Source organism: Giraffa tippelskirchi, chromosome 9, assembly GCF_054371585.1.
Source record: "Giraffa tippelskirchi isolate mGirTip1 chromosome 9, T2T-mGirTip1v1.2.pri, whole genome shotgun sequence".
NCBI lineage: Eukaryota > Metazoa > Chordata > Mammalia > Artiodactyla > Giraffidae > Giraffa > Giraffa tippelskirchi.
The window spans coordinates 56,831,141-56,856,022 of NC_137283.1; the positions used below are offsets into that span (position 1 = coordinate 56,831,141).

Consider the following 24,882-nt stretch of genomic DNA (forward strand, 5'->3'; position numbering starts at 1 on the left):
GGAGCCGGGGCCTCGGACGCTGGCTCCTGAATCCATCAGTGTCATCACAGGGTGGACTCTCAGTGACACAGAAAGCCTAGTTCTGACACCCTTGCCCTGTACCGGCTGTGTGACCTTGTGCTGGGTACTTAACCTCTCTGTGCTTCGGTCCTCACCTGCAGAGGGGGATGATGATAGCACCTACCCTGGAGTGGTTGGGCGGGTACACAACTCAGGATATGTGGGCACATTTAGCCCAGCGCCTGGCACCCCAGAGAGCCTGTGATTGAGGCCAGCTGTCCCTGCAGTCCTCCTGCACGCCGGGACTGTGCACACTGCCGTGGGGGCTCTGGGCCCCATGCTGGGTGTGGGAGGCCCAGCCCCCTGCTCTCTGCATGGGTGGTGGGGCCGCAGAAGAAGAGACTCCAGGCCCTGGGAGGGGAGCATTCAGACACTTCCATCCAGGAGGGCTTCCTGGAAGGGGCAGCTCTTAGCAGGGAACAGAAAATTGAAACCCACGTTGTCTAAGCTCTGATGGCTGCTGCCTCTGAGCTTAGGTCACGGTACTCCCCCTGGTTCCTCTTCTCCATCCCTGCCCCACCCGCCCAGCCCTCCACAAGGGCACCAGTGGAGGGGGCTTTGGGAAGGCGTGGGCATGTACTGGAGGTTGTGTGTTAGTGAGGCTGTTAGTTCAGCTGCCACAGCAAAGGTGCCGCAACAGGGGGGCTGAAACCACGTGGAGGTGGGCCACCCTCTGAACTGCGGCCCTAGGCTCCTGTCACCTGAGGTCCCCAGGGCAGGTCCATCCCCACTCCGGGCGGGGCGGAGGGCGTGGAGGGCACACCCAGCCTTTAGGGCACAGCCTTCCATCAGCCAGCACTCCAAGGGGACCCAGGGGTGTGGTCCTCAGCCCCGAGCAGCAGCCGTCCAGCTTGGCAGGGGCAGGGGGTACTTGACTCACGTGGGAGCAGACGGGCAGACGGTCAGGGCCAGCTCTGCTGGTCAGGGGTCCCCGCTGTGTACCTGATGCAGACGCAGAGACTCTGAGACGAGTGACCAGCCTCGGGTGTTTGGGGCCGCTGGTGGGTGAGGGGTGGCCTGGCCTCCTGCCCCGGCTGAAGTCTCCCCCCCTGCCCCGGCCCCGCCGCAGCCAGCGGTACTGCATCTGCAACCCCGGGGTGGTGCGGCAGTTCCGGAACCCCGACACCATCTTCATCCTGGCCTTCGCCATCATCCTGCTCAACACTGACATGTACAGCCCCAACGTCAAGCCCGAGCGCAAGATGAAGCTGGAGGACTTTGTCAAGAACCTCCGCGGTGAGCCGCCCCGGCCTGGTGAGCGTAGGGTGGGGGGGTCCCGTCCTGGGGGTGACATGAGGCCTGGTCTCGAAACGACCGCAGGGTTTGGGCCCAGGCTCACTGCAGGGCCAGAGGGCAGGGACGGCAGGCTGGGTGCTGGGCGCCCGGGGCCTCCGAGCACTGCCCCTCCCCAGCCTCCGGTCTGGCCTCCACGGCGGCCCCACGGCCCTGGACGCCACGGCCGCCCTGTCACCCACGGGAAAGCCGGCTGTGAGCTGCGTGCTGTTGGTGACCCCGGAGCTTCGGGGACTCTGGTTCCTCCTCTGGTTTAAGGCCTCAGCCAGGGAAGCGGGGCCTCTGCTGTGTGTGAAACGAGCCCCGAGGGCAGAGGCTCAGCAAAGACGGGGCTTCCAGGACACACACCTGCCGGGCAGCCGCCCTCACGTCCGTGGCCTCGTGGTTCGTGTCCCAGCATGATGGGGAGCGGTGGCTGTGTCACCCTAGTTCCCAGGGTGGGGGCTGAGCACCCCAGAACCAGAAGAGCAAGCTGCTTGTCTCCGGCTTGGGAGCCTGGGCCGTTCCCACCGAGGGAGGGTTCAGAGAGGGGAGGGGACTTGCGTGAGGTCACGCAGCAAGTGAGAGTCAGAGGAGGCGGGAGTTCCAAGGCCAGGCCAGCGCTTCTGCACGAAGTGCCCACCCAACTCATTCTCTTAGGGGAAGGTATCCCCACTCCACCACACACACACTGGACACACTCCTCTGAAATCACTCAGCTCTCCAGCAGGTCCAGCAGCCAGCGGCTGTGGGAGTCCAGGGAGAGGCAGGAGAGCAGCCTGGAGACCTGACAAGCAGTGTTTTGCTTTCACTGATATTTGTCTTTGAATTTTTTAAAAAAAAAATGTGTGTATATATACATGTTTACTTTTTCATGCATGTCAGTTTTGGCTGCACCGGGTCTCTGTTGCTCTGCGTGGGCTTTCTCTAGCTGCGGTGCATGGGCTCCTTATTGTGCTGGCCTCTCTTGTGGCAGCTCACGGGGTGTAGGCACACGGGCTTCAGTAGTCACAGCTCACGGGCTCTAGACCATGGACTCCGTAGTTGGGGCGCACAGGCTTTGCTGCTCTGCAGCGTGTGGGATCTTCTGGACCAGGGATCGAACCCATGTCTCCTGCATGAGCAGACGGATTCTTATCCACTACACCACCAGGAAAGTTCCTTACATTTATATTTTGAATGGGTCCTATCTTCACATGGTTCAGAAGCCCAGACAGTCACGTGACGCAGCAGTCACCCTCCTTAGAATTTACCCGAATGAGTCGGCAACTCCCCTCTACATGGAAACCAGCACCTGGGTGCTTAGGGCGGCGTGTTCACAGTTGCCCAAACCAGGAAGCCCCCCGGCTGTCCTTCAGTAGGTGCGCGAACCCTGGTCCATCCAGACCGTGGGCTGTTATTCAGCGCTGGAAAGAAATGAGCTGCCGAGTCTGGAGGAGGAACCTTAAGCGACATTGCCAAGTGAAAGCCACGCCTCTGCAAAGCCTGCAGGCGGCCTGATTCCAGCTACATCACACCCTGCAAGGGGCGAGGCGGGGGCGGCAGGGATGCAGAGAGGAGCCCCGAGGGTGTCCGGGGCGGTAGAAAGTCTCCCTGTGATGTTGTCACAGTGAACACGTGTTGCTGCACGTTTGTCCAGACCCATGGGATGGACACCATGACCTGTGGCCTCTGGCGACTGGGGCACATCTGAGTTGTAGCGAACACACCGCTCTGATGGGGGTGCTGATTATGGAGGAGCTGGGATGTGCTTTCGCCTTAATTTTGCTGTGAACTGGAAACTGTCCTAGAAAAAGAGCCAATTAGAAAAAACCCGGGAAGTGTGGAAGGTCTGCCACAGGGCCCCTCCCACCCCCGGCGGTCATCCATCGGCTCTGAGTCTTCCAGAGCTCCCCCGGGAGAAGGTGCGGACGCGTGCAGTTGGCTTCAGCCGCTTCTACTTGGCACCTCACTCTTGGGTCGAGGCCCAGCCGTAAACCTAAGGGCCTTTGCCGCGTCTGCTCACCTCGATTCTGTGGACACACAGTCCTCCCTGTCCCGGCGTCCCTAGTGAAGACCGCTCAGCCAGTTCCCCGACCGGGCACACGGGTTTGTCCTTTCTCCTGCAATCAGGAGGCAGAACCATGATGGATATCACATCCCAGGGGCCAGACCCACAAAGGCACTCAGTGGACCTGAGAGTGCCTGACATTAGGGCGGGGACAGGCGGGCCCGAATGGCCCCCCAGAGGGCTGAGCCGTCCCTGCCGAACACCATCCTGTGAGCCTGCGGACCGAGGGCTGGGGCTCGCATCTGTCCTGAGCTGGCCTGGGTCTTTCCGGCACTGCGTCCAGGGCCGTGTAGCAGAAAAGGCATGAGCGTGTCATCAGAGCAACCCGGGTTTAAGTCCCAGAAATGGGACAGCAGCCACCGAGACCCACTGAGCTCTCCAAGAGGGAGGAGGCTTGAGCTGCCCTTGTCCCTGTGAGCCCGCTGTGCTCTGGGGGGCCCTGTGTCTTGGGGGAGGGCTCCTGGCTCAGAGAGGCTCGGCATCAGGCTGACAAGGGGCCAAATGAGGACGTGGGCCCGCCCCCCGGCACTGCGGTGGGAGTGAGCGAGGCAGTGTTTACAGAGTCCCCCGAGCGTGTCTGGAAGGCCCCTCCTCGCTAACCCAGGGCAGAGCTGGCCTGGAGCTGGAGCTGGGGTTCCAAGAACACGGGTCGCGGGCAGGACGCATCCAGCAGCTGTGGGCCGGGAGGCCTGCAGCTCAGCAGCGGATGGGCAGGGACGCCGCTCACGGTTCAGACGCAGTGCCTTGGGGTGAGCCGGCCGCTGTCCCCTCCCAGGCGTGGACGACGGAGAGGACATCCCCCGCGAGATGCTCATCGGGATCTACGAGCGGATCCGGAAGCGGGAGCTGAAGACCAATGAGGACCACGTGTCGCAGGTGCAGAAGGTGGAGAAGCTCATCGTGGGCAAGAAGCCGGTAGGTGGTCTCTGCACCCCCCGGACACCCGCAGCCCTGTGACCCCGGGCCAGCCCCCGATGCCTCTGGAGCCTGGCCCCTCCGGTCAGGGCTGGTGAATTACATCACCTTTAGGGCCGTCTAAGCGGCCTCCCTCTGGGTCCCTCCGAAGAGAACCTGAGGCCTCGTCTGAGCTGGCGGCCGGGACTGTGCAGTGGCTCCCTGGTGCCCTGGGCGCCCCTCGAGCCCTCTGGGGGCGCCGGGAAGGTGCCACGGGAGGGTGTCCCCGGGAGTGCATGTGGGGCGTTAACCTCTCTTGTCCTTTGTTCACCATTTCCCCCGTAGATCGGATCCCTGCACCACGGGCTCGGCTGTGTGAGTGCCCTCTGCTTCCCCTTCCATGGTCCCCGCAAGCCCCTGGCCCCCAGACCCACCGCTCCGGCTGCTCCATAGCGATGAGAAGTTTGCTTGTCACAGTGCTCCCCGCCTCGGATCTCGGATCTCGGCGGCCCCGTGGGGAGGGCTGTGCTGTCGGGCCCAAAGCAGATGGTCTCTGTCCGTCGCGTCTGGGCCTGGTCGAGCTTGTCCCCAGGCCCTGAGACCCTGCGCCTGAACTGATGGCCTTGGGGTGGCGTTAAGGCCTTCCGCCGTCTCCCTGCCCAGGTGGCCCGGGTCTGCCTCTCCGGTCCCTTCCGCTGGCCGCCAGGTCAGGGCCCAGGACCCCCGTCACTCAAGTGACCCAGCTCCCTGGCCCTGTGCTCTGCCGTCCTGTCTCCCGCCCCTGAGGGCGCCAGGCTGGGCCCTTGTTCCTTCCTGTGTCCCTGCGGGTGGCCGAGCTCGGCCCTGGAGAGCCGTGTGTGCAGAGGGCGGGGACCAGCCCCTCGGGGTGGCGACCGCTGGCTCGGGTCCCCACATGGCCCCCCAGACTCAGACAGCGGGGCTGAGCTCCTTCAGGATGGAGGGCCTAGGGGCTGGGGGGCTTGGGCTGCATGGGACTGGCATTTCAGGGGGCTCCCCGGGACCAGGGCCCCACGCGAGCCTGGCGCTGAGAGCGGCGGGAAGGTGGTCCCCCTGGAGCTGGGCCTGCAGGCGGGCCCAGGGTGCGGGCTGACACGGCCCCTCCGCACAGGTGCTAGCGCTGCCGCACCGCCGCCTCGTCTGCTACTGCCGGCTCTTCGAGGTTCCGGATCCGAATAAGCCCCAGAAGCTCGGGCTGCACCAGCGCGAAATCTTCCTGTTCAACGACCTCCTGGTGGTACGTGGGCCCGCGGTCACGGGGCTGGGTGCACAGACCCCCGGCGGCTCAGGCCGCCTCGTCCAGGATGGAGCGTTCAGCCTCCATAGCTCCAGGCCTGTCCCGGCCCCTCGGCCTCCAGGGAGCCTCTTCCTGACGCTCCGAGCTGCCCCCCGGGGCAGGCAGGTGCAGTGCTGTCCCGTTGGCCTGAGTCTCAGCCCCAGGGCTGGAGGGCTGGATGTGGCAGAGAGGGGCTCCCCAAGAGGACATTGAGCTCTTGCCCCCAGAACAGGCAGCATCGGGTGAAGACGGTCCCGCAGCCCCCTTCTTTCCCGGGACCCCTGGCCCATGTTCCGGCCCGACGGGGGACCAGCTGCTCTTGTCAGGCCCCAAGCCTGGAGTCCAGGCATGCGGCTTCCTGTCCTTTAAGAGCCCCTGACCTTGAACAAGTCGCTGCGGACCTCTGGCCCTGGTGTCCTCTGCTGTAAAACTCATCCCTCAGCGGGTTTCACTGTGCTGGCATGGGGCCCGCGGGCATGAATGTCCCTCCTCCTAGCGGCCCCTCGCTGCCCCAGGAGCCTGCTGGCCGCGGGGCTGGGGGGCGGTCCTCACACAGGAGAACACGGCCCCAGGAGCCACGAGCACCCTGAGGGTGCAGGGTGCCCCTGCGCTGCGGGCCTGGGGCTCAGCCTCTGTGTCTGGCTGCTCTCAGGTCACCAAGATCTTCCAGAAGAAGAAAAACTCGGTGACCTACAGCTTCCGGCAGTCCTTCTCCCTGTACGGCATGCAAGTCCTGCTCTTCGAAAACCAGTGTAAGTGGGTCTAAGCACCCCAAGTTCGTGTTCCCACTTAATCAGCAGAGGGCCTGTTGCAGGCTCAGAGTAACCAGGGAGCATTTCATATCATCAGACGTGGGGCTCGTCACATTGACTTTCGCTGTTAACTTCTTGCAGATGATAAGATTTTTACAGTTAGGGCAGAGTGAGTTTATTTAAATAAAACTTTGGTGGAAAGACATCCAGTAAACGGCCCTGGTGACCAGGCGGGCGAGGGTCGTGCCTGAGGGGCCGCCGAGGTTCCCACTAGGGCCTGGGTCCACGCGCTCTGGCCTTGGCGGCTGTGTGGCATGGCTGTTTGACCTCTCGGGCCGTTGCCCCCCCCACCCCAGGCTGGAAGGCTGCCCTCGCCTGGCTTTCCCCCAGGGAGCCTGATGCCACACACTCTGTTGTGTCCAGCAGGCCCCTCGGGGAAGGGGTGGCGGTGGCAGGGACCCCCTGGGAACAGCCTGACCTGACCAAGTCCTCAGGCCGAGGGTCACCTTCAGGCACCCGGGTCTCACACAGGCAGCTCCTGGTCAGTCCCGGCCCACTTACGTTAGACTCGGTTTGAACTTTGTCTTCCATTTTATTGAAGTGGTTCTGAGATCTTCACGGAGGGCTCAGATGTCCTTGTCTTCTCCCGAAAGTTAGGTGTGGGCTCGTGAGGCCCGCGTTCCCACGTGGGGGACAGGCTTTCCCAGCTGCTCAGTCTCCCCTGGCCCGTGTCCTGATTTTAGGAAACCTGCTCAGGCCTCTAAGTGTTGGAGCTCGCGGCCCTGAAGCAGCTCTGAGCTGTGATGGGATTGTCCTCCGGGCCGAAAACCATCGCACTCTGGGCAGTGGGTGCTCGATTCCCACTGACGAGAGAGGGGGCTCCAGGACCCCACAGCCCCGAGAACTCGGAGGCGGCCCCGGGCAGGAAGGAGCAGGCGATGCTATCAGCCGTGGGGCAGCCACAGGGTCCCCTGAGGGAACTGGGGCGGGGTGGGGGCACCGAGGCCAGGCAGGAGAGAGCATGGTTGCCCGGGGTGACGGGACAGGTGACTGGGGACACCACCTCCGTCTCCTCCCAGATTCAGCGCCCGGCCAGCCTCACGTCCCAGGCAGAGTGACCGAGGACCCTGACATACAGGGTCCAGGCTGCAGGCCTGTCCGGGGAGAGGACCCGGGCCAGGCCCTGCCTCTGCTCAACCAGATCTGAGCCTAGCTCAAACTCGGAGCAGCGGGGACCCTGGTTAGGAGCCGGGGAGCTGTCTGGTGGTCCCGGCGGCCTGCACCATGGAGCCCCTCCTCCCTGTGGGGGTGTGTCCGGGGAGCCCCGTGGACACGCCGGCCCCACGCCGGCCTGAGGGGAGGCGGGGAGCCCGCACACAGGCCCACGCTCTCGCATCCTCTGCAGACTACCCCAACGGCATCCGGCTCACGTCCGCGGTCCCAGGGGCCGACATCAAAGTGCTGATCAACTTCAATGCCCCCAACCCTCAAGACCGCAAGAAGTTCACCGACGACCTGCGGGAGTCCATCGCGGAGGTGCAGGAGATGGAGAAGCACAGGATCGAGGGTAGGTTGCGGTCGTGGCCGCCGGGGGGCGGAGGGCTGGGGTGCCACCGTGACTCCGGAGCCTCGGCCCCTCTGACTTCCCGCAGCCACGTGCCCGGACAGCCCCCGTGCCCAGATCACAGGAGGAGGAGCATGGAGGGAGGGGGTGGGCAGGGGTCTCCGGGTGGGAGCCTGTCCTGCCCAGGGAACTACGTCACGGCCCCGAGGAGGCCCCGGTGTTCCTGGTCCCCCCCCACCTCCGTGTCCGGAGCCCTGGAGCTGAGCTCATCACACCGGAGCGTGGCCGGCATTGGTGTCTTCTGGGCCTGAGCATGAGGTGGAGTCAGGGCTGAGGCCATCGCCAGCTCCCCTGAAAGCCGACGATAGCCCCCGCCGCCCCCCGGCTCTGAGCCTCGTTCCTGGAATGTTCATGTTCCGGGGGATGCTCCCCAGCCTCCATCCACAGCCAGGCCAGGCTAGCCTGGCTGCGCTGTAGACCCAGGAATTTGGTCTCCCCCCGAGTCGCTGACCTCCCTGCAGGCCTTGGTGCTCTGGCCTCTGCGGCCTCCTTTGGGGTCTCCCTCGGTCGTGGGGCTGGGGGGGAGGACGTCACTCCAGCTCCTCCCCAGATGACCTTGCCCCTCCGTCTCCCCACCACCGGAGCAGAGCCCCCACCCCCCAGCCCGTTCCTCTGCGTCGCCCTCCTGGGGGTTGCCCGCCACTGCCCCTGCCTACCCTGGACCGCGGCCCTGCTCCCCTCATGGCCCTGGCGCTCTGTTGCAGCGGAGCTGGAGAAGCAGAAGGGCGTCGTGCGGCCCAGCATGTCCCAGTGCTCCAGCCTCAAGAAGGAGTCGGGCGGCGGGACGCTGAGCCGGGCCTGCCTGGACGACAGCTATGCGGGCAGCGAGGGCCTCAAGCGCAGCGCCCTCAGCAGTTCCCTGCGCGACCTCTCGGAAGCGGGTAAGAGCCCCCAGAACTGCCCCCACCCAGCGCACACGGGGGCTCGGCCACGCACACAGCAGGCTTACATCGGCCAGGAGGGTAGGGGGCTCGGACTGAGCTGATCCAGGTGGCCACCCCCAACCCACAGCAGCATCTGAACAGGCAGGGCGGGTGTCCGCCGGAGGCCCCAGGCAGGACAGCTGGGTGGGTACCCCGTCTGCCCCGCTTTTTATTCGTCCTTCCGTTTCCTGACCCCAGCTGTCACGCAGGGTGAGCCGGGCCCTGTTGCTCTGCGCTGCCTGTCCCGCGCTGCACGCTGACGAGGGCAGGGGGGCGATGGTCGCGACGCCGTGTCTGGGGCCCCATCGTCGCCCGAGGTCCCGGGGCTTGCTCTCCTGGCAGAGGTCCCCTTCCCGGGAGCCCCGGGCCTCCATCCAGGCCGGAGGCAACAGGGAAAAAAGCCTTGGCAAAAGTGTATTTCAGTGTTATTTCCTTGTTTCTGTGTGTGTGTGTGGTTTGCTGCCAGCCTCTTAACCCACAAGCAAGCCGCCTGGGTCTCCTGGGTCTCCTGGGCTGGGGGGTGTGCCTGGAGCATCGAGGGGCGCTGGGCCTCGGCGGCGGTGGCGGGGGGAGCCTGCTGCCCAAGCCTGCTTTGCCTGCCGGTGCTGTCAGGGGAGCCGTGGCTGAAGGGGGCAGCCTTTCAGTCCCGCACAAGGTGCATCAGGCCAGGCAGCTCCTCCCCAGAAGAGTCTGGGTCAGCGTGGAGCGGAGGCAGCTGGGCACGTGGGCATGTGGCCATGCCAGCGCTGTAGGCTCCTGGGACCCTCGACTTCCACCCCGGCCCCGGGAGCCCGACATGACCCGGGTTTGCTGGGGGGAGACCCTCTCGGGCTGGGATCAGCCTCCTCCCCCTTCCCCGGGGCCCAGCGGCCCCTCTCCCGCCAGGCGCTCACCCAGCCCAGCCCAGCAGCCTCGGACAGCACTGCGTGGGCAGCTCTGGGCCCCCAGAGAGAGCCGCTCGAGACCGCATCCCATCCCTACCCCCACCCAGCAGCGCTTCTTCCCTTCAGCATGTTCATTTCTCAGAAGTTTTCCCATTTTTTCCTTTTTTTTTTTTTAAGTTGGATTTTTTCTTTGCTTCTGTCTCATCATTTTTTAATTTTTTTTTTCCATTGTGAAAATGCAAAGTGCATGGCCAGCGTGAGAGTCAAGCAGGGCTTCTCAGCTCGGCTCTGCTGACTTCTTGGGCCAGACCATCCCTGCCGTGGGGGCTGCTCTGTGCAGGACACCTCTGCCCACTAGATGCCAATAGCACCCCAGTCACAACAATCGGGAACGTCCCTCCAAGTTGCCGGGTGGCCTCGGCACGGAGAAGGCAGAGTCTGGCTGGCAGCGTGGCCACGGTTGAGAACCGCTGGTTTTCCCGCGGCTCGTGACACCCAGCTAGACGTAACCGAATTGCTCTGGGGCGCTGCAGGCTGGGGCCCAGGGCCCGTGTTTGGGTTTGTGCAGTGGGGCCGCCTAGGGCCTCTAGGGGCCCCGTCCAGCCCCCCAGGTAGGAGCGGCCTCAGCGCAGCTGGTCAGTTACTCCGGCTGCTGATCGTCAGGACCTCAGGCATCTGCTGTCTGTAGACAGAGCCGTGTGCCCGGTGCGTGGCTGTGTGAGGGGCCAAGCTCTGAGCTCTTGCTGATATCTGTTGGGGATTCTCAGCCAAGAAGGACCGCAGAGGGCCAGAGTCCTTGGACCCTACGCCAAAGAGAGTCCCCAGGAAGAAGCCACCTGCTCCCAATGGTGGGAGGTGAGGTTTTGCAGGTGTTTCAGTCACCGCCCGGGACAGCCGCCCCCCAACACCGCGCCTCCACAGGAAGATAGGCCAGCGTCAGCCACCTCTTGGGAGATGCCACAGGTGTGCACCCTGTGCTGGACAGGGTCAGGGAGAAGCGCTTCGAAGCAGTGACGTCCCCGCCTGCGTGCCTGGCCAAGAGGGACTTGGAGGGGACGGCCGTGGCGGAGAGCCAGTGACGCCCAGCGGGGGCTTGTCTTTGCTCCTGGAGCGGCTGCCCCAGGCCTGCAACTGCCTGGCCGTCCAAGAGCCAGAACCCCAGGGATGGGGCCTCAGCCTGCCGTGAACCTCGGGGGCCCAAGAGGCAGGCGTGGTTTGACAGCCCAGCAGGACCCAGGCAGCCGGCTTGCCAAGAGGCAGAGGAGGGGTCCGGCCCCCGACCCAGCTCCCACGGAGCTGCGAGGCCTTGTCCGCTCTCCGTCTGTGTGGTCTCCCTTCCGCCTCCGCTGGGGCTCCTGCTCGTTTCAGGGGCGCCAGAGCCATGCCAGCCCGCGATCAAGGACTCCAAGGGCCTCCAGGCAGAGACTGGCTGGGCCCACACCGCACGCCGATTTGGGGGCTTTGGCTCCAGGTCCAGGCTGAGTCACCCTCTGGGCCTCTATCCGCCGGCTGCAGGGGGGGCTAGCACTGCCCCCAGGGTCTGTGAGAGTCACTGCCTGCAAAGTGTTGGTGGGGGGCCTGGCCCAGCGTGCCAGCTATTGTCACCCTTACCATTGCGAGGACCACAGACTGAGACCTGGGCTGGGGCCCTGCTGGCCTGCTGTCCCACTGCCGAGAGGCCAGGAAGCTGTGAAGAGCCACACCAGCCATCCATCCAGATGCAGCTTCTGAGCTGGCCGTGGCCAGGCTGACCGGGCCTGTACTGGCCCTCGAGAGGCGCCGGGTAGGACAGGGCCCTCCCTGAGGCTCGTGCAGGGTTCCAAGATGGGAGCCCCGGGACTGCGCTGTCCCAGCCCTTCCCCCTCCATCAGGAGATGGGGTATGCGTGTGCACACACCTACATGAGGTCTCCACGGGGCAGGTGTGCATGGGCGTGCCCGGGACTGGAGTGCAGACAAGCACAGGGACATCCCGTATCTCCTGTTGATCTGCGAAGTCGAAGAGATGAGTTCTGAGAAACTCAGATTCTCTCCTAGACGTCCGTGTAAGAGCCCTTCTGAGTCTTGGCCCACAGTGGGCAGGAGGGGTTCTGTTTAGCCCCAGGGGGCAGCCTTTGACGCCCCCACACCCAGCCTGGGCCTGGCCCAGTCTTAGTGGGAGAAGCAGGCTGGCTGGAGGGCAAAGCAGGGCCGGCCTGGTTCTCAGATGGGGACACTGAGGCAGAGAGTCAGCAGGGTCACCCCTCCCTCTGCAGAGCCCCTCCTCCAGAGGCTGGGGACTCTATTTCTGCCCCATGCGCCTGCACTGCTGTGCTGAGACAAGGCAGGAAGGGGAGGTCGCCCCTCGTCTCAAACCTGCTGAAAGATGAGGGACAGGTCACTTTCAGCTGGGGACAAGGGCCAGTGTCCGCTGAGTTGTCCGTGGTTCTCAGCACCCACACCCACTGTGTGGCCCGGTCCTGTGGGCTCTGGGGCTGGGGCCTGGCACAGCCTTCAGTGGACCTCAGGCTCCCAGATGGACTCAAGTCTGGGGTCAGCAGATTAAGACCCAGGCTCTGGACACCCCCCTCAGCCTACTGTTGTGTGCCCAGGCCCGAGGCCTGTTGTGGGCACATACAGCTGCCACCATTTCAACCCAAAGGGTCCAGACACACCCAGTCCACCCAGCGCAGGTCGGGGTGTGCGTGGGCCACACCACGGCACGAGGTCGCCCCTTCCGTCTTCCAGGCACCTGGGCTGATCCAGCTCGGAGGCAGCGTGGCCAAGGTCTGCCGCCTCATGTGGACAGGCGGACGCGGCGGTGTAAACTGCTCGCCATGGGAACAAAGTCACTCAGTCCATCGGCCAGAGCCTCCATCTCCTCCTGGCGTGGACAGAGGGCACCTGTCCCGAGCGGCAGGGCTTGTGGAAGCCGGAAGAACGTCTGGAGTCCCTTCTCTGCCCCCAAGAGCTGGCTGGAGGCTGGACCCGGCCAAGCCCTCCAACTGTGGCACCTTCGTCCCCAACAGCCTCGGTGTCCTGCAGGAACCCCTGGAGACATCGTCTGTAGGGCCCATGGAGAGTGGGGCAGGCTCTGGGCCTCCAGAACCAAGAGGAAGACTCAGCCTCCTCCAGCACGGCCAACGCGAATCACGGGTCTGCCCCGCGCCACGTGCGGGCACTTGGGCGTTGTCAGTGAGGGCTCAGGACCAGGAAGGCCTGTGGCGTCCCAGGGGGGCTGGCGCCCACAGTGGGGGAGCTGGTCTGCGGGCCCAACCATGCCCCCGGCCAGACACTGCACAAAGCAAACACGGCCCCAGAGAGAGGGGACCTGGAGCTCGCCTCCTGAGTCCCCACGCCCTGCAGGCAGCAGGCAGTGTGTGTGCTCATGTGCGTATGTGCAACGTACGTCCGTGAAATCCACCGAAGGGCAGGCAGTGCAGGACCAAGCTTGGCTCGTTTCAGCTGCTGGAGGAGCCGGCCCGTCCCCCCGGGCCGATGCCCCCCCACCTCCCCAGCACCCACCCCACAGGCCTCCAGTCCACAAGAGGGGGATAAAGTTGGGCTGGTTGGAAAAGATTTTTTTTTTGTCTTTTTGTCTTTTTATTTTTTTATTTTTTGCTTTTTAAGAACCGCGTTGTCTTTTTAAGTCATCAGCGCCCTGCCCCCGGCTCTGCCGAGCGGTGGGTGGCAGCGTGGGCCCGTGTCGCGTCTAACCTCTGGTATTGCATGTTCTGGGCAGGGAAGCGAGGGCGTCGCAGCAGTGCGGGATCGCTAGAGAGCAATGTGGAAGTAAGTAGGAGCCTGTCCGGCTGGCTGTCGTGTGTCCCCTCCTCGGTTTTTGCCTCTTGTCTTTTTTTTTTCTTTTTTCTTTTGCTCCTCCTCCCCTCCTCCACAGAGGCCAGATCCATCCCGCCTGCCTGGCACGTGCATGCCGCCTGCCTAGACGCCCGCGCCCCTCACCGCTTGTAGGGGCTGGAACGGTGGGGGCGGGTCCCGGTCTGTATGTCACGGTTTAGTCTCCGCTTAACCCCCGCCCCGCGGCCCCTGAGCATGGTTAACACCCCGGCTCCCCGCACTCCCCGCGGCCCCGCCCCTGGGCGGGAGGCACTGCCCTCGCCCCCCTCGCTGTCGGTCCTGCCCGCTCGGACTTCCATGCTGCGCCATCCCCATCGCTTCTCCTTCCTGGAGGTTCGATTGCTGTGTGTCTGCAGTCAGGGTGCCTCGGAATTGCTCAGCCAGCTCGGGGGCGGAGAGCCGGGAGAGAGAGGAGTTCAGTGTGGATTTCATGAGGTTCCATTCATCCTCCAGCCATCTCGACATTCCTGTTCTCATCCACGCTCAGCTTGCAGGCCTCTCTGTCTCCTCTCTTCCAGAGTTTGGTTGGCGTTAGGTAGCCGCAGTGGGACGCCTAGGCGGTGCCCACCCGCAGGGGGAGGCTTCCCCCAGACCCCTCCTGCAGCCCTCAGCATCCCCCTCCCCCCAGAAACCGCGGCAGCACCCCCCCCCCCGCCCCAGGCAGAGCACACGCCCTCGGACACTGAGAGGACCCAGGAGAGCTCAGGGCAGGGTGTCGGCGGGAGCGGCCCCTCTCAGCCCCACCCAGCACACGCCGCTCACAGACACCCGCAGACACAGTTCTGATCTGGAGGCGCCGGCCACCCCCCACGGCAGGGCACTCGGCAGGGCTGAGTCCCCTCCACGTCTCTCTCCCCTAAGGCCCCCTTGCGGGCCCCCCCAGCTGACCTGCACCGTAGTGTCTGGAAGTGGCCCTGAGTCCAGCCTCACGCGGCCTGGCCTCTGCGGCCAGCAGGTTGAACTAAGGCTTAGCAGTCAGTGGGTGAACTTTTTTTTAACATTTTTTTTTTTAAAGAATCATTCTGCCATAAGTGCTCTAAGCTCTTTTAATTTTGGTTTCTATGAATTTCCTTTTTAGGGGTCCATCATTAGCAGTCCTCACATGCGCCGGAGAGCTACATCAACACGAGACTGCCCATCTCGCCCACACCAGGCCATGCCCAACTCCTCCTCCCTCCTGGGCTCCCTGTTTGGGAGTAAGAGAGGGAAGCCCCCTCCCCAGGCCCACCTGCCCCCAGCCCCTCCCCAGCCGCCCCCCCACCCGCCGCACCCCGCGACCGGCCACCCCCAGGGGCCTGTGGAGGGCCCCCTTGCGGGCCCAGTGCATGGGCACCACGGCCAGTTCTGCCACCTGCAGCAGAACCCGCCCCCCTACCACCATCACCACCACTACCACCCCCCCCAGCACGTCCAGCACGCACACCAGTACCACCACGGCCCCCACGGGGGGCACCCCGCCTACGGGGCCCACGTGCACGGCCACCCGCTGCTGCCCTCAGCCCACGCGGGCCACGCCACGCACCACCACGGGCAGCCCCCTGCCCCGCCGCCCCCCACCAGCAGCAAGGCCAAACCCAGCGGCATCAGCACAATTGTGTAGACAGCCTGGGTGGCGGTCCCGGACCCCCCCGGATCAAGTGCACATCACACAGGCGCGCCCAGGGGTGGCAGCCCCAGACCAGACCCAGGGCACCTTCTGTTGGCATCTCCCCTCCGCACCCCCCCTGCCTGGACGGAGCCCCCGAGCCCCGGGGCTCGAATCGCAGGGAACGCAGCCCGCAGCCCCCGGTTTGAGTTGGCGGTGGCGCCGAGAGGTGGGCCTCGGCCACCACCAGCCCCGAAACGGTGCCGCCGGCCAAGTAGACGTTGAACCGAGTCCCGGCCCCCATCCCCACCAGCTCCCAGCTCTCTGCTCCCTCATTGTACTTGGGGGTGATGACCCAGCCTAGGAAAAGAAGAGATGACACAAAACACCAGAGACAGAACCAAACACACAACCCAAAACTTGCTGCATTATTGCTCTTTTATTGACAATGGGCAAAAATTAAGTAGACCTGATATGGTTGATGAAAATACGTAAGTAAACTTTATATAATATAAATATATAAATATATAAATACATATATACATATATATATATATACTGTATAGGTAGTATTTGTGTGTGAAAAGCAAACGTTTCAGTCCACAAAATTAGCAATAGAGACTTTACAAGGAGCCCCACTTACCTGATAGGAAGACAGAACCTTAGACAAACGTGTGCGAGATTAGACCAAAAATTAAAATGCTAGGGACAAACTCAGATACTTCCATATTTTCGTAAGAAGAGACGCCCCACCCCCCCCACCCCCAGGACTGGCTGAAATCTTTACGCGATCACTACTAACCGTGCCAAGTAACATAGCATCTAACTGTTTTCAAAGTCCGATATTGCTTTGTATAAATCCTTATTTTATTAACAGATGACTATCATAAGTAATCAGTATTATAACTGCTCTGTTATTTCAGGTAAGTGAATAGATTTTAAAAATGCAGTAAACTCCACCGTAGCAACTCGGGAGCACTAGTTCAGAACTGGTTGTCCCGGACTGTTGGTTACCCAGACTCTTAGACACTTTATATGGCTGCAAAAACTGTGAATTTCCATGATCCATATTTCTTTCGTATGCATCCGGTTTACTGCACACTCATTCAGAGCCCTCCGCGGGGGCCCCACACCCAGCAGAGAGGTGTTCATCTCCAACATGAAAGCGACCAACTCATGCTTGTCTCCCCAGCACCATAGCCCCCCTCATCCTGTCTCCAGCCGCAGCAGGCAGACCCCTGGAGAACCGAAGGCTGCTGCTGTTAGCATTTAGCGACCCAGGGCGGTGTGTGTGCTTCCCGTTTTGTTTTCTGAGTGGTGGCCGTGACCATCGTGATTCCATGTGCTCGCGCGCCCCCCGTGTTACGTCTCCGCGGCCCGTCTGAGCCTGGCGAGGAGCGTCCGGCCCCCCACCCACCGCCCGCCGGGGCCGCGCCCGGCTCTCCCGCTGTGCTCTGTCGCTTCCGTGTTGGGGGGCCCCGTCCGCTCCCCCCGGGGCCGGCGTCACCCACGGGCCGTCCTTTGTAGTTTCAGCCCTTCGAGCCACTGCAGCCGCCCGTGCTGTGCTCCTAGGCCGCGGACCGGAGGACCGCCCCGGGCCCTGCCGGGCAGGAGCCCCCGCAGGAAGGGCGAAGCTGGCGCGGGACTCCCATGGGCGCGGGGCCCTGGACTGCGGCAGGACAGCCGGGGTAGCCCACCCTGGCTGCGGCCGGGGCTCTGCCCACCCCACCCCACCCCACCCCACCCCACCCCTTTCTTGCATCATCCAGGTCTCCAAACCAGCAATTCTGCAAACCGAGCACTTTGTTAATCTCCACAGAGAGCAAATACAGCAATCTAGAGTTGAGCCTTTTTTTTTTTTCTTTTTTAAAAGAAGTGTGACTTTAACCTGCCCGCCTTTATCTTCCCGTCCGTGTGGTCCTCCTCCCTCCGGCATCCGCTCAGAGAGATGGGAAGCACGGTGTGTCTGTTCCGGTCCAGGCTGGGCTGGGGGGTTGAGGGGAGGCTCCCCAGTTGCGCGGACCCCGAAACTCCCTGGTCACCCCACAGAGCCCAGCCCCTGAGGTGTCCTGTCTTGCGGTTTCAAGGGCGCTGGCCTGACCGGGAACAGTCGGATTGTACTGCATGTCCTCCGGCGTCAGGCACTTGAGGCCACACTGTGTATCGTGTATTTGCAAAACTCTCAGTGTTACTGTTGACAAATAGTTGAAGTAAAGTGGTAACATATTAAATATGTCGGCTTTTCTTCACCGTCTGTACCAATTGTAGGATCTAACTGTAAACTCCAGGTTGTTCCAGAAAAGATGCAGGCACGCTGGCTGGCACCAGGCCGCCCTTTCCAAAGGGCCGTCACTGATGGGGACAGAGGGCAGCCTCTCTCTGTGGGCCATTCAGAACCCCCACCTCCGACCTCTTGGGTCCACAGGGCTGGGGGCTTCCAGCTTTCTGCTGGCTGGGTTCCAGTCAGTGAGGTTTCATCTGTGTGTGTTTCGGGGACAAACATATCACGGGATGAGTGTTCCCAGATGGCACACTGTTCCGTGGAGGAGGCTGCAGCTGGGCCGCCCCGACCTCATGGAGGAGCAAATGTTCCTGATGAGCTGGTAGTCCAGGGCAGCTCGCCTGGGACCGCTCTCCTGGGACCCCAGCCCGCCCCAGGGTCCGCCTGCCCGCACAGGAGGTGGAGGCGGGGCGCCGCCAGGCTGCGTGTCCTTTCTCGCTGTCAGGACGCAGGTGGGGTGTTTCACTCACAGATTATCTCAGCAGGAGACCCTTAGAGGAAGCAAGCCGGTACCATCACCCAACATCTTTTCTGGGACAACAATGAAGTCATGTATTTGTATTTTTTTTTTAAGTTTATGAATGGATTGTATAACAATGTAAAAATAAAGTTCATCCTAATATGACATGCGCCTCTTACTTAAAAACGTCCTCAGTCGTCCCGTGTAGAGCGATTTTTCCATCTCGCACTGCATGCCACAGGAGCCTCTCGGTTTTAAGGTGAGCTGAAGTGACAGCAAGTAGCACACGTGACCCTAGGAGCTGACTCGGCACCGCACGAAGCCGTGTCGCCACAGGTAAGCATGCACCTTACCATCTGCTGTAAAACACCACCGCCCTCCCTGCCTGAAAAACGAGTCCTTCCGTAAGTATCTTAAACATGAAAATGATGATCCAGGAAGCAGGTTGCAGAGTGAATCGGCATGGGGCTGGAATGGGGGCAAGGGGCCTGATCTCCGTGTGACCTGCCTGCGGTCACATGGCTTGCTCGGGCAGCATCGTCTCCTCTGGGACACTAACAACCTTCGCGTTGTCTCCCACGATTAGGACCAGGACTTGAGTGCAGGCTGTTGAGACCTCAGGGGCCCTCTGGCTCGTGGGAAGCCCAGCACCCACCGTGTAACTTTGGGGAGACAGGAGTGGTTTTGTTTCCCTGTATGTTCTGTTTGTAAGTAACAGACTCTACTGATGTAAAACCATAGCTGTGATCATGTGGAGAAAGCAAATAAATCCTTCAAAACGCTCGCATTCTCACTTTTTCTGGGAAGACCGGCCATTTCCCTGTTGGCCGGACACAAAGATCCCCCGGTGATGAGCTGGCCCGTCCCTGGTCGTGACCGCGGTGGGCTGCAGCCTCTGGGAAGACGCAAATTTGAGGATGCTGACAGGTGACTTAAGATAAAGGTGCTCATCGCAATGTAAGCACTGGTAGAAGATCCCAAAGGTATTTAAAATTTCTAGCAGCTTTGAACAAAATTTTGTGCTTTCATTGAGTTAGAAGAGATGGATCCTATGAAGCGTGGGGGTGGGCAGGGGGTGACTTGGCAGAAAAACACCAAGGGCCCAGCCCCCATCACGCGATGGGTAACATGACCTGGAAGCCAGGAAGGTGGATTCTGTTCTGGAAGCCGGGTTCTGCGAGAATGTGCTTGGCTGGTACTGTTTCTCCTTTCCTTAAACAGAGATCAGTTCCAAAGAATACCCCCCTTGAAAGCTTCAGTACTTACAAAACGAGGTAAAACCTCGTTAGAGGTTCATCTAATCTGTGGGCAGCACCAGAGGTTCATGTCAGTGGCCACGATCGGCAGGGGCCTGCCCTCCACAGAGAGGGGAATTCCCACGGGAAGATGTTCCCAGGTTTCTACAGCTGAGCCCTCCAGGGGAGGGGAGCTGGTTCCCGGAGTTCGCAGAAATCCTTCAGCCTGTGATGTCACCTCGCACAGAGCTGCCGCCACCTGCCGCTCAGCCAGCGCCGAGGTTTCCCGTTTGTCTCCCCACCAGCTGGCGGGCTCGCGGGGCAGAGGGTGCCTCCGGCCCGCTTCTCTGTGCACAGCACCCCGCACAGGCCCGCTGCGGTCTAGATGCACCTGAAAGCGTGCTGCTGGTTGGAAGGGGGCGGGGGTCACGGCCAGCCACCGGCTGATCTGAGGGTGTGTGAGTGGTCAGCTGTCTGCAGCTCCTGCCCCTGAGAGTCGAGCTGGGGACACAGAGGACGCGGTGGGGCCCCTCTGAGAGCAGTTCCTGCTTCCTGGCCATGTTCTGTAGCTCGCGTTTTGCTTGATCTCTCAGCAGCTTTCAACACTGTTCACACGCCCCGTGGTGAAACACACGGCATCTTCGGTTCTTTTCTCGCCTTTCTCTCGGGAGTGATGGGGCATCTTCGGTTCTTTTCTCGCCTTTCTCTTGGGAGTGATGGGGCGGTGTGGGGACACCTCCTCTGTCTCCTCTGCTGGCTGACACCCCTCCCCGGAGCCTGGAGTGCTGGCCTCGGGGTCACAGAAAGCCCTCTCCCTTCCTCCTCGGCACACTCCCGCACTCTGTTTTCCTGGAGAAATCCCCAGTTCAACTCTCCAGCCCAGACCTCTCCTCTCAACACCCACCTCCCTGGGGTCCTTCAGTAGCACCTCACACTCTCTGTCCAGGACCAAATCCATGATTGCACACAGAGCCGGGGCCCCCCCACCGCGTTGGTGAACAGCATCACCTCAAGGGGTGCAGGTTAGAGCTAGGAAGTGTTCTGGACGCCTGTCCTTGTCCCGACTCTCCAAGTCTGTGCTGTCACCAGGCCCTTTTGACTGACCTCCCTGTGTTCTTGCACCTACTTGTGCCTCTTCACGCCTCACCTGGCCTCAGGCTTGTCCCCTGGACGGGCTCCTGGCCCTCAACTCCTCTCCACTGCCACCAGAGGGGAAGGGTGCTGCCTGCTTGAAGGCACGTCAGAGACTTCCTGTTGCCCTCAGGGTTAAAAATAAACCTGCAGAAGCTCCTGGACACGGACTGCATGTCTGTCCCCTGCCCTCCCCCCTTCACCTTCGCTGTCCCCTTTCACTCCAGCAGTGCTAGCCCTTCAGATGCGCAGAGAAGCAGTGTTCCCCTTGCCTCAGGGCCTGTGCAAGCGTGACCCCTGCCATTCCCCAAACGGAGGATGGGGCTCGCGCCTGTGTTGAGTTACCATCTATTTCCTGCAGCCGGTTTCAGCCACTACCTACTCTGCGGTGCATTTGCATCATTGTATATTCAGTGGTGTGATCATCGGTTGCTCTAAATGTGACAGGGTCAGGCCCTTGCACAACTGTGATCCCAACAACACGTGGCACAAAGTAGGGCTTTCGTAAATGTTTGTTGGATGAACCGATGAGTTCCAATGCCCGAAGAAGGAAGCTTCGGCAGTTCACGGTGATGTCAGAGACCTGGGGGAGCGGCTGGGTTCTGCGCTCCCTTGTTAATTCAAGGAATAGTCTGGGCGATGGCTGGAGGCTTTTGCTTGTTATCTTTTAACGTCATCAAATATGGTTTAATATTTGGAGCATTTGGAAAGAACAGACTCATAACAGGTGGGGGGAGAAGTCACTCGCAATCCCGCCGCCCAGAGCGGTTACAACTGAGGGCTTGGTCTCCCTGCTTCCCGCCCTGTTCTTTGAGCGTGTTTCTTGGTCCCCTGGTTCAGACTTTTGGGGTGTGTCTCAAACAGTCTGCAAGTGTTGTTTGGTGCCCCTTGTGAAGAAAGAGTCCCACCATGGAAACCATCTAGGAGACGCTGGATCAGACAGAGTTAAACCGTCAGTCCTGCAGAGCCTCTTAGAAGAATGACATGTGCTGTGAATCTCTGAAAGACAGTCCGTGCTGAGTTTCCCAGACCTTCGTGTACTCCTGACCACACTCCCCGCGTACCTCCACAACGTGGCCAGTGTCCCATACAGGAGAAGCCCCATTTAAACCCGAAAGGTGGAGACCGCAGCTCTGGAGGCGTCACCAGCTGTGGAACTAATAGGAAAGAAAACATTCTAGTATAAAAAACCCCAGAGGGTCATGGAGACCACCAGAATTGGAATCCCTCCCCACATCCTGAGAACGGGTAAGAAAAAGAACAAATAAAACCTCTCTAGCCCAGACCGACAGCATAACCAGGAAAGAGCAAACATCACAGATTGCAATGAGTGGTCAGTGGGGGCATAAAAATCTTGGGTGAGCAGAGCTGCCTGGACCCCAGAACAGAGGTGGCGTGACGTCGACTCGGGCCCCACCCGTGAGGGGAGACCACCCTCAGAGCAGCAGCAGAGACCCTGCCTCCAGAGGAGAGGGGGGCGCCTTAAAAAAGACAGATTTCCTGAAGGCCTGGTGATGAAGGACAGAAAGGGGCAGCTTAGATTAGGGCCCTGTTCGAACAAGGTGCCGTCAGAGAATCGAAGTTGACAGATGTGTAACTAACCAAAGCAACATGAAAGAAAGGGAAACACACCGGATAAAACCTGCCAAGGGGAAGAAACTATTGCAATGAAGGAAAAAATTGAAAGCGATGCTCCTCGGAACAACTCCCTGGAAATAAATTTGAAAAACCTAGATAAAACTGATAATGAGGCAAAACTGACCCCTGGAGAGACAGAGATTTTAAACACAAATTGCCATAAAAGAATTAGGGGAAAAAAAACAGTAATCCAGTGGCAGGTCCAACTGCTTTCTTAGAGGAATTCTTCCAAACCTTCAAATTTCAGATAATCTCAATGTTACTCACACTGCTTGATCACAGCAATGGAAGGAAAATGTAGAAATATTTTTTTATGACATGACTATAGCAGTGTTTTCTAAACCTGGTAAAAGTTGCATAAATACAAAACCACAGACAACCAAAGTGAAAGTATGAATAAAACAATAGTAAGCGTCTAATGATGCATTAAATGTAAACAAACATACAGTTGTCAGTTATACAATATGGGTGTTAATCCATCCATGATTTATAGTTGACCCTCCCCATCCCCAGATTCAGCCAACTTCAGACTGTGTTCTCCTGTAGTGTTTTTGGTTTTTTTTCCCGTTTTTAGTGTTTTATATTGGGGTATGGCTTCCCCAGCGGCTCAGCCGACAAAGAATCCACTTGCGCTGCAGGAAACACAGGAGATCTGGGTTCGACCCCCAGGCCGGGAGGATCCCCGAAGGGGGAAATGGCGCCCCTCACCAGTGTTCTTGCCTGGAAAATCCCATGGACAGAGGAGCCTGGCGGGCTGCAGGCCATGGGGTCGCAAACAGCTGGACACAACTAAGCATGCACACGTAGTTGATTTTCATTGTTGTGTTTGTTTTGAGTGTACAGCAACCTGATTCAGACTCTTTTACCATATAGGTTATTACAGAATAATTAGTTCCCTGTGATCTACAGTAGATCCTTGTTGATTATCTACTTTATATATGGTAGTGTGGTCAGTCGCTCAGTCATGTCCAACTCTTTGTGACCCCAGGGACTGCAGCACGCCAGGCCTCCCTGTCCTTCACTGTCTCCCCAACCTTGCTCAAACTCATGTCCATTGAGTCGGTGATGCCATCCAACCATCTCATCCTCTGTCATCCCCTTCTGCTCCTGCCCTCAATCTTTCCCAGCATCATGGTCTTTTCCAATGAGTCAGCTCTTTGCATCAGGTGGCCAAAGGACTGGAGCTTCAGTTTTAGCATCAGTCCTTCCAGTGAATATTCAGGGTTGATTTCCTTTAAGATGGACTGGTTTGATCTCCCTGCTGTCCAAGGGACTCTCAGGAGCCTTCCCCAGCACTACAGTTCCAAAGCATCATTTTTTTGGCACTTGGCCTTCTTTATAGTTCAGTGTTCACATCCATACATGACTACTGGAAAAACCGTAAGTTTGACTGAACAGTTTTGTCGGCAAAGTGCTGTCTCTGCTTTTTAATATGCTGTCTAGGTTTATCATAGCTTTTCTTCCAAGGAGCAAGTGTCTTAATTTTGTGGTTGCAGTCACTGCATTGATTTTGGGGCCCCAGAAAATAAAATGTCGCTGTTTCCATTTTTTCCGCATCTATTTGCCATGAAGTGTTGCGACTAGATGCCGTGATCTTAGTTTTTTGAATGTTTGAATGTTGAGTTTTCAGTCTCCTCTTTGACCTTCATCAAGAGGCTCTTTAGTTCCTCTTCACTTTCTGTCTTTAGAGTGGTGTCATCTGCGTATCTGAGGTTGCTGATACTTCTCCCAGCAATCTTGATTCCAGCTTATGCTTCATCCAGCCTGGCATTTCTCATGATGGACTCTGTATATAAATCAAATAAGCAGGGTGACAATATGCAGCCTTAGTACTGAATCCTCTCTAAATAGTTAAAAAGTCTTCGTATTAAACCTCCCCTGGTCAAATGACCCTGAGATTTCTGTCCCCTGGACTCTGACAGATGCAAAACAGGCGCCAGGAGAGGTACCAGAAGAGAGCACATGATGACTATGGGAATCAGGAGCTGGTTGTGGGGAGCCCTGGACTTGAGTGCTTCCCATGGGAAAAGGGGTGCTGGAGGTCCAGGCACGCAGTGACTGTCACTTCTGATGACTGGATGAAATGCCACTGAATGGGCACCTTTGGAGCCCCAGAAAGACTGCCCTTGAGGCTGAAGACAGTAATAATGACGATTCATTATAGGAAAAAACAGCATTTATTGCAGGTGCCAAGCAAGGAGTCCAGGTAGCCAGTGCTTAAAAGGCCTGAACTCCCACAAGGCTTTGAGGCAAAGGTTTATAAAGACAGGGTGAGGGAAGGGGGTCATGGGGTGTGCAATCTGCTTGTGGACATTCTTCTGATTGGTTGGTAGTGAGGTCATCGGGATTTAGCATTATCAGCCTTCTGGTTCCAGCCGGTCTGTGGTCTATGTGCTTGTGGGCAGCAGGCAGTTAAATTCTCCCACCTGGTGGGGGTTTCAGGATCTGCAGAAAGGTCCTTCTCGGTCACAACAGTATTCCTTCAGAGCCTGTAGTCTTATCTGGTGTCAAAGCCATAACCAGGGAAAGGTTTTGAAAGAAATACCTTGGCATCAGCTTTGGGTCTGAAAGCCATCCTTTACCCCATGGTCTTCCTTCTCACTTTGCTTTTTAAAACCCATCTTGCGTGGACACGACTGAGTGACTGAACTGAACTGAACTGAACTTGTGTGTATGGAAATCGAGCTAAGTTCATTATCTTTAACACTCATGGGGAGCTAGCATAGTACAACTAGAATGTCTGGTGAGCGTTGATTCCCTGAAACATTCTTCTATCCACAGAAGAAGTGTTGGTGACCAAAGGCTGCTTTATCTCACAAGCTGGATTCATACACTTAAGTGGACTTTGCATCCAAGTCAGGGAAGTCCTTACTAATCCACGTTTGGGAAACACCCTTCATTCTAGGGAGTACATCTTAGTAAATGGCATCCCAAATGATCCTTTTCTTCTGACCTAGAGTCCA

The 24,882-nt window shown here is 59.5% G+C and overlaps 1 protein-coding gene across 17 annotated transcripts in view; it reads left to right on the forward strand.

Moving 5' to 3' along the window:
- The window catches only part of IQSEC1 (IQ motif and Sec7 domain ArfGEF 1), a 297,962-nt gene extending 279,882 nt beyond the window's left edge, over positions 1 to 18,080 (forward strand). For 7 of the 17 annotated variants that reach the window (XM_081526498.1, XM_081526493.1, XM_081526504.1 and 4 more), the window contains 9 exons: positions 1,130 to 1,296; positions 4,158 to 4,297; positions 4,622 to 4,651; positions 5,406 to 5,531; positions 6,223 to 6,322; positions 7,728 to 7,889; positions 8,651 to 8,827; positions 13,474 to 13,523; positions 16,702 to 18,080. In XM_081526498.1, the coding sequence (XP_081382624.1) occupies positions 1,130 to 1,296; positions 4,158 to 4,297; positions 4,622 to 4,651; positions 5,406 to 5,531; positions 6,223 to 6,322; positions 7,728 to 7,889; positions 8,651 to 8,827; positions 13,474 to 13,523; positions 16,702 to 16,746 (997 nt within the window). In that variant the 3' untranslated portion in view covers positions 16,747 to 18,080. Of the gene's footprint in view, positions 1 to 1,129; positions 1,297 to 4,157; positions 4,298 to 4,621; positions 4,652 to 5,405; positions 5,532 to 6,222; positions 6,323 to 7,727; positions 7,890 to 8,650; positions 8,828 to 9,067; positions 9,296 to 13,473; positions 13,524 to 14,667; positions 15,544 to 16,701 lie in introns of those variants that run through there. The other 10 variants (XM_081526491.1, XM_081526489.1, XM_081526490.1 and 7 more) reach the window with 4 other exon arrangements.
- Positions 18,081 to 24,882: the final 6,802 nt, after the last annotated feature.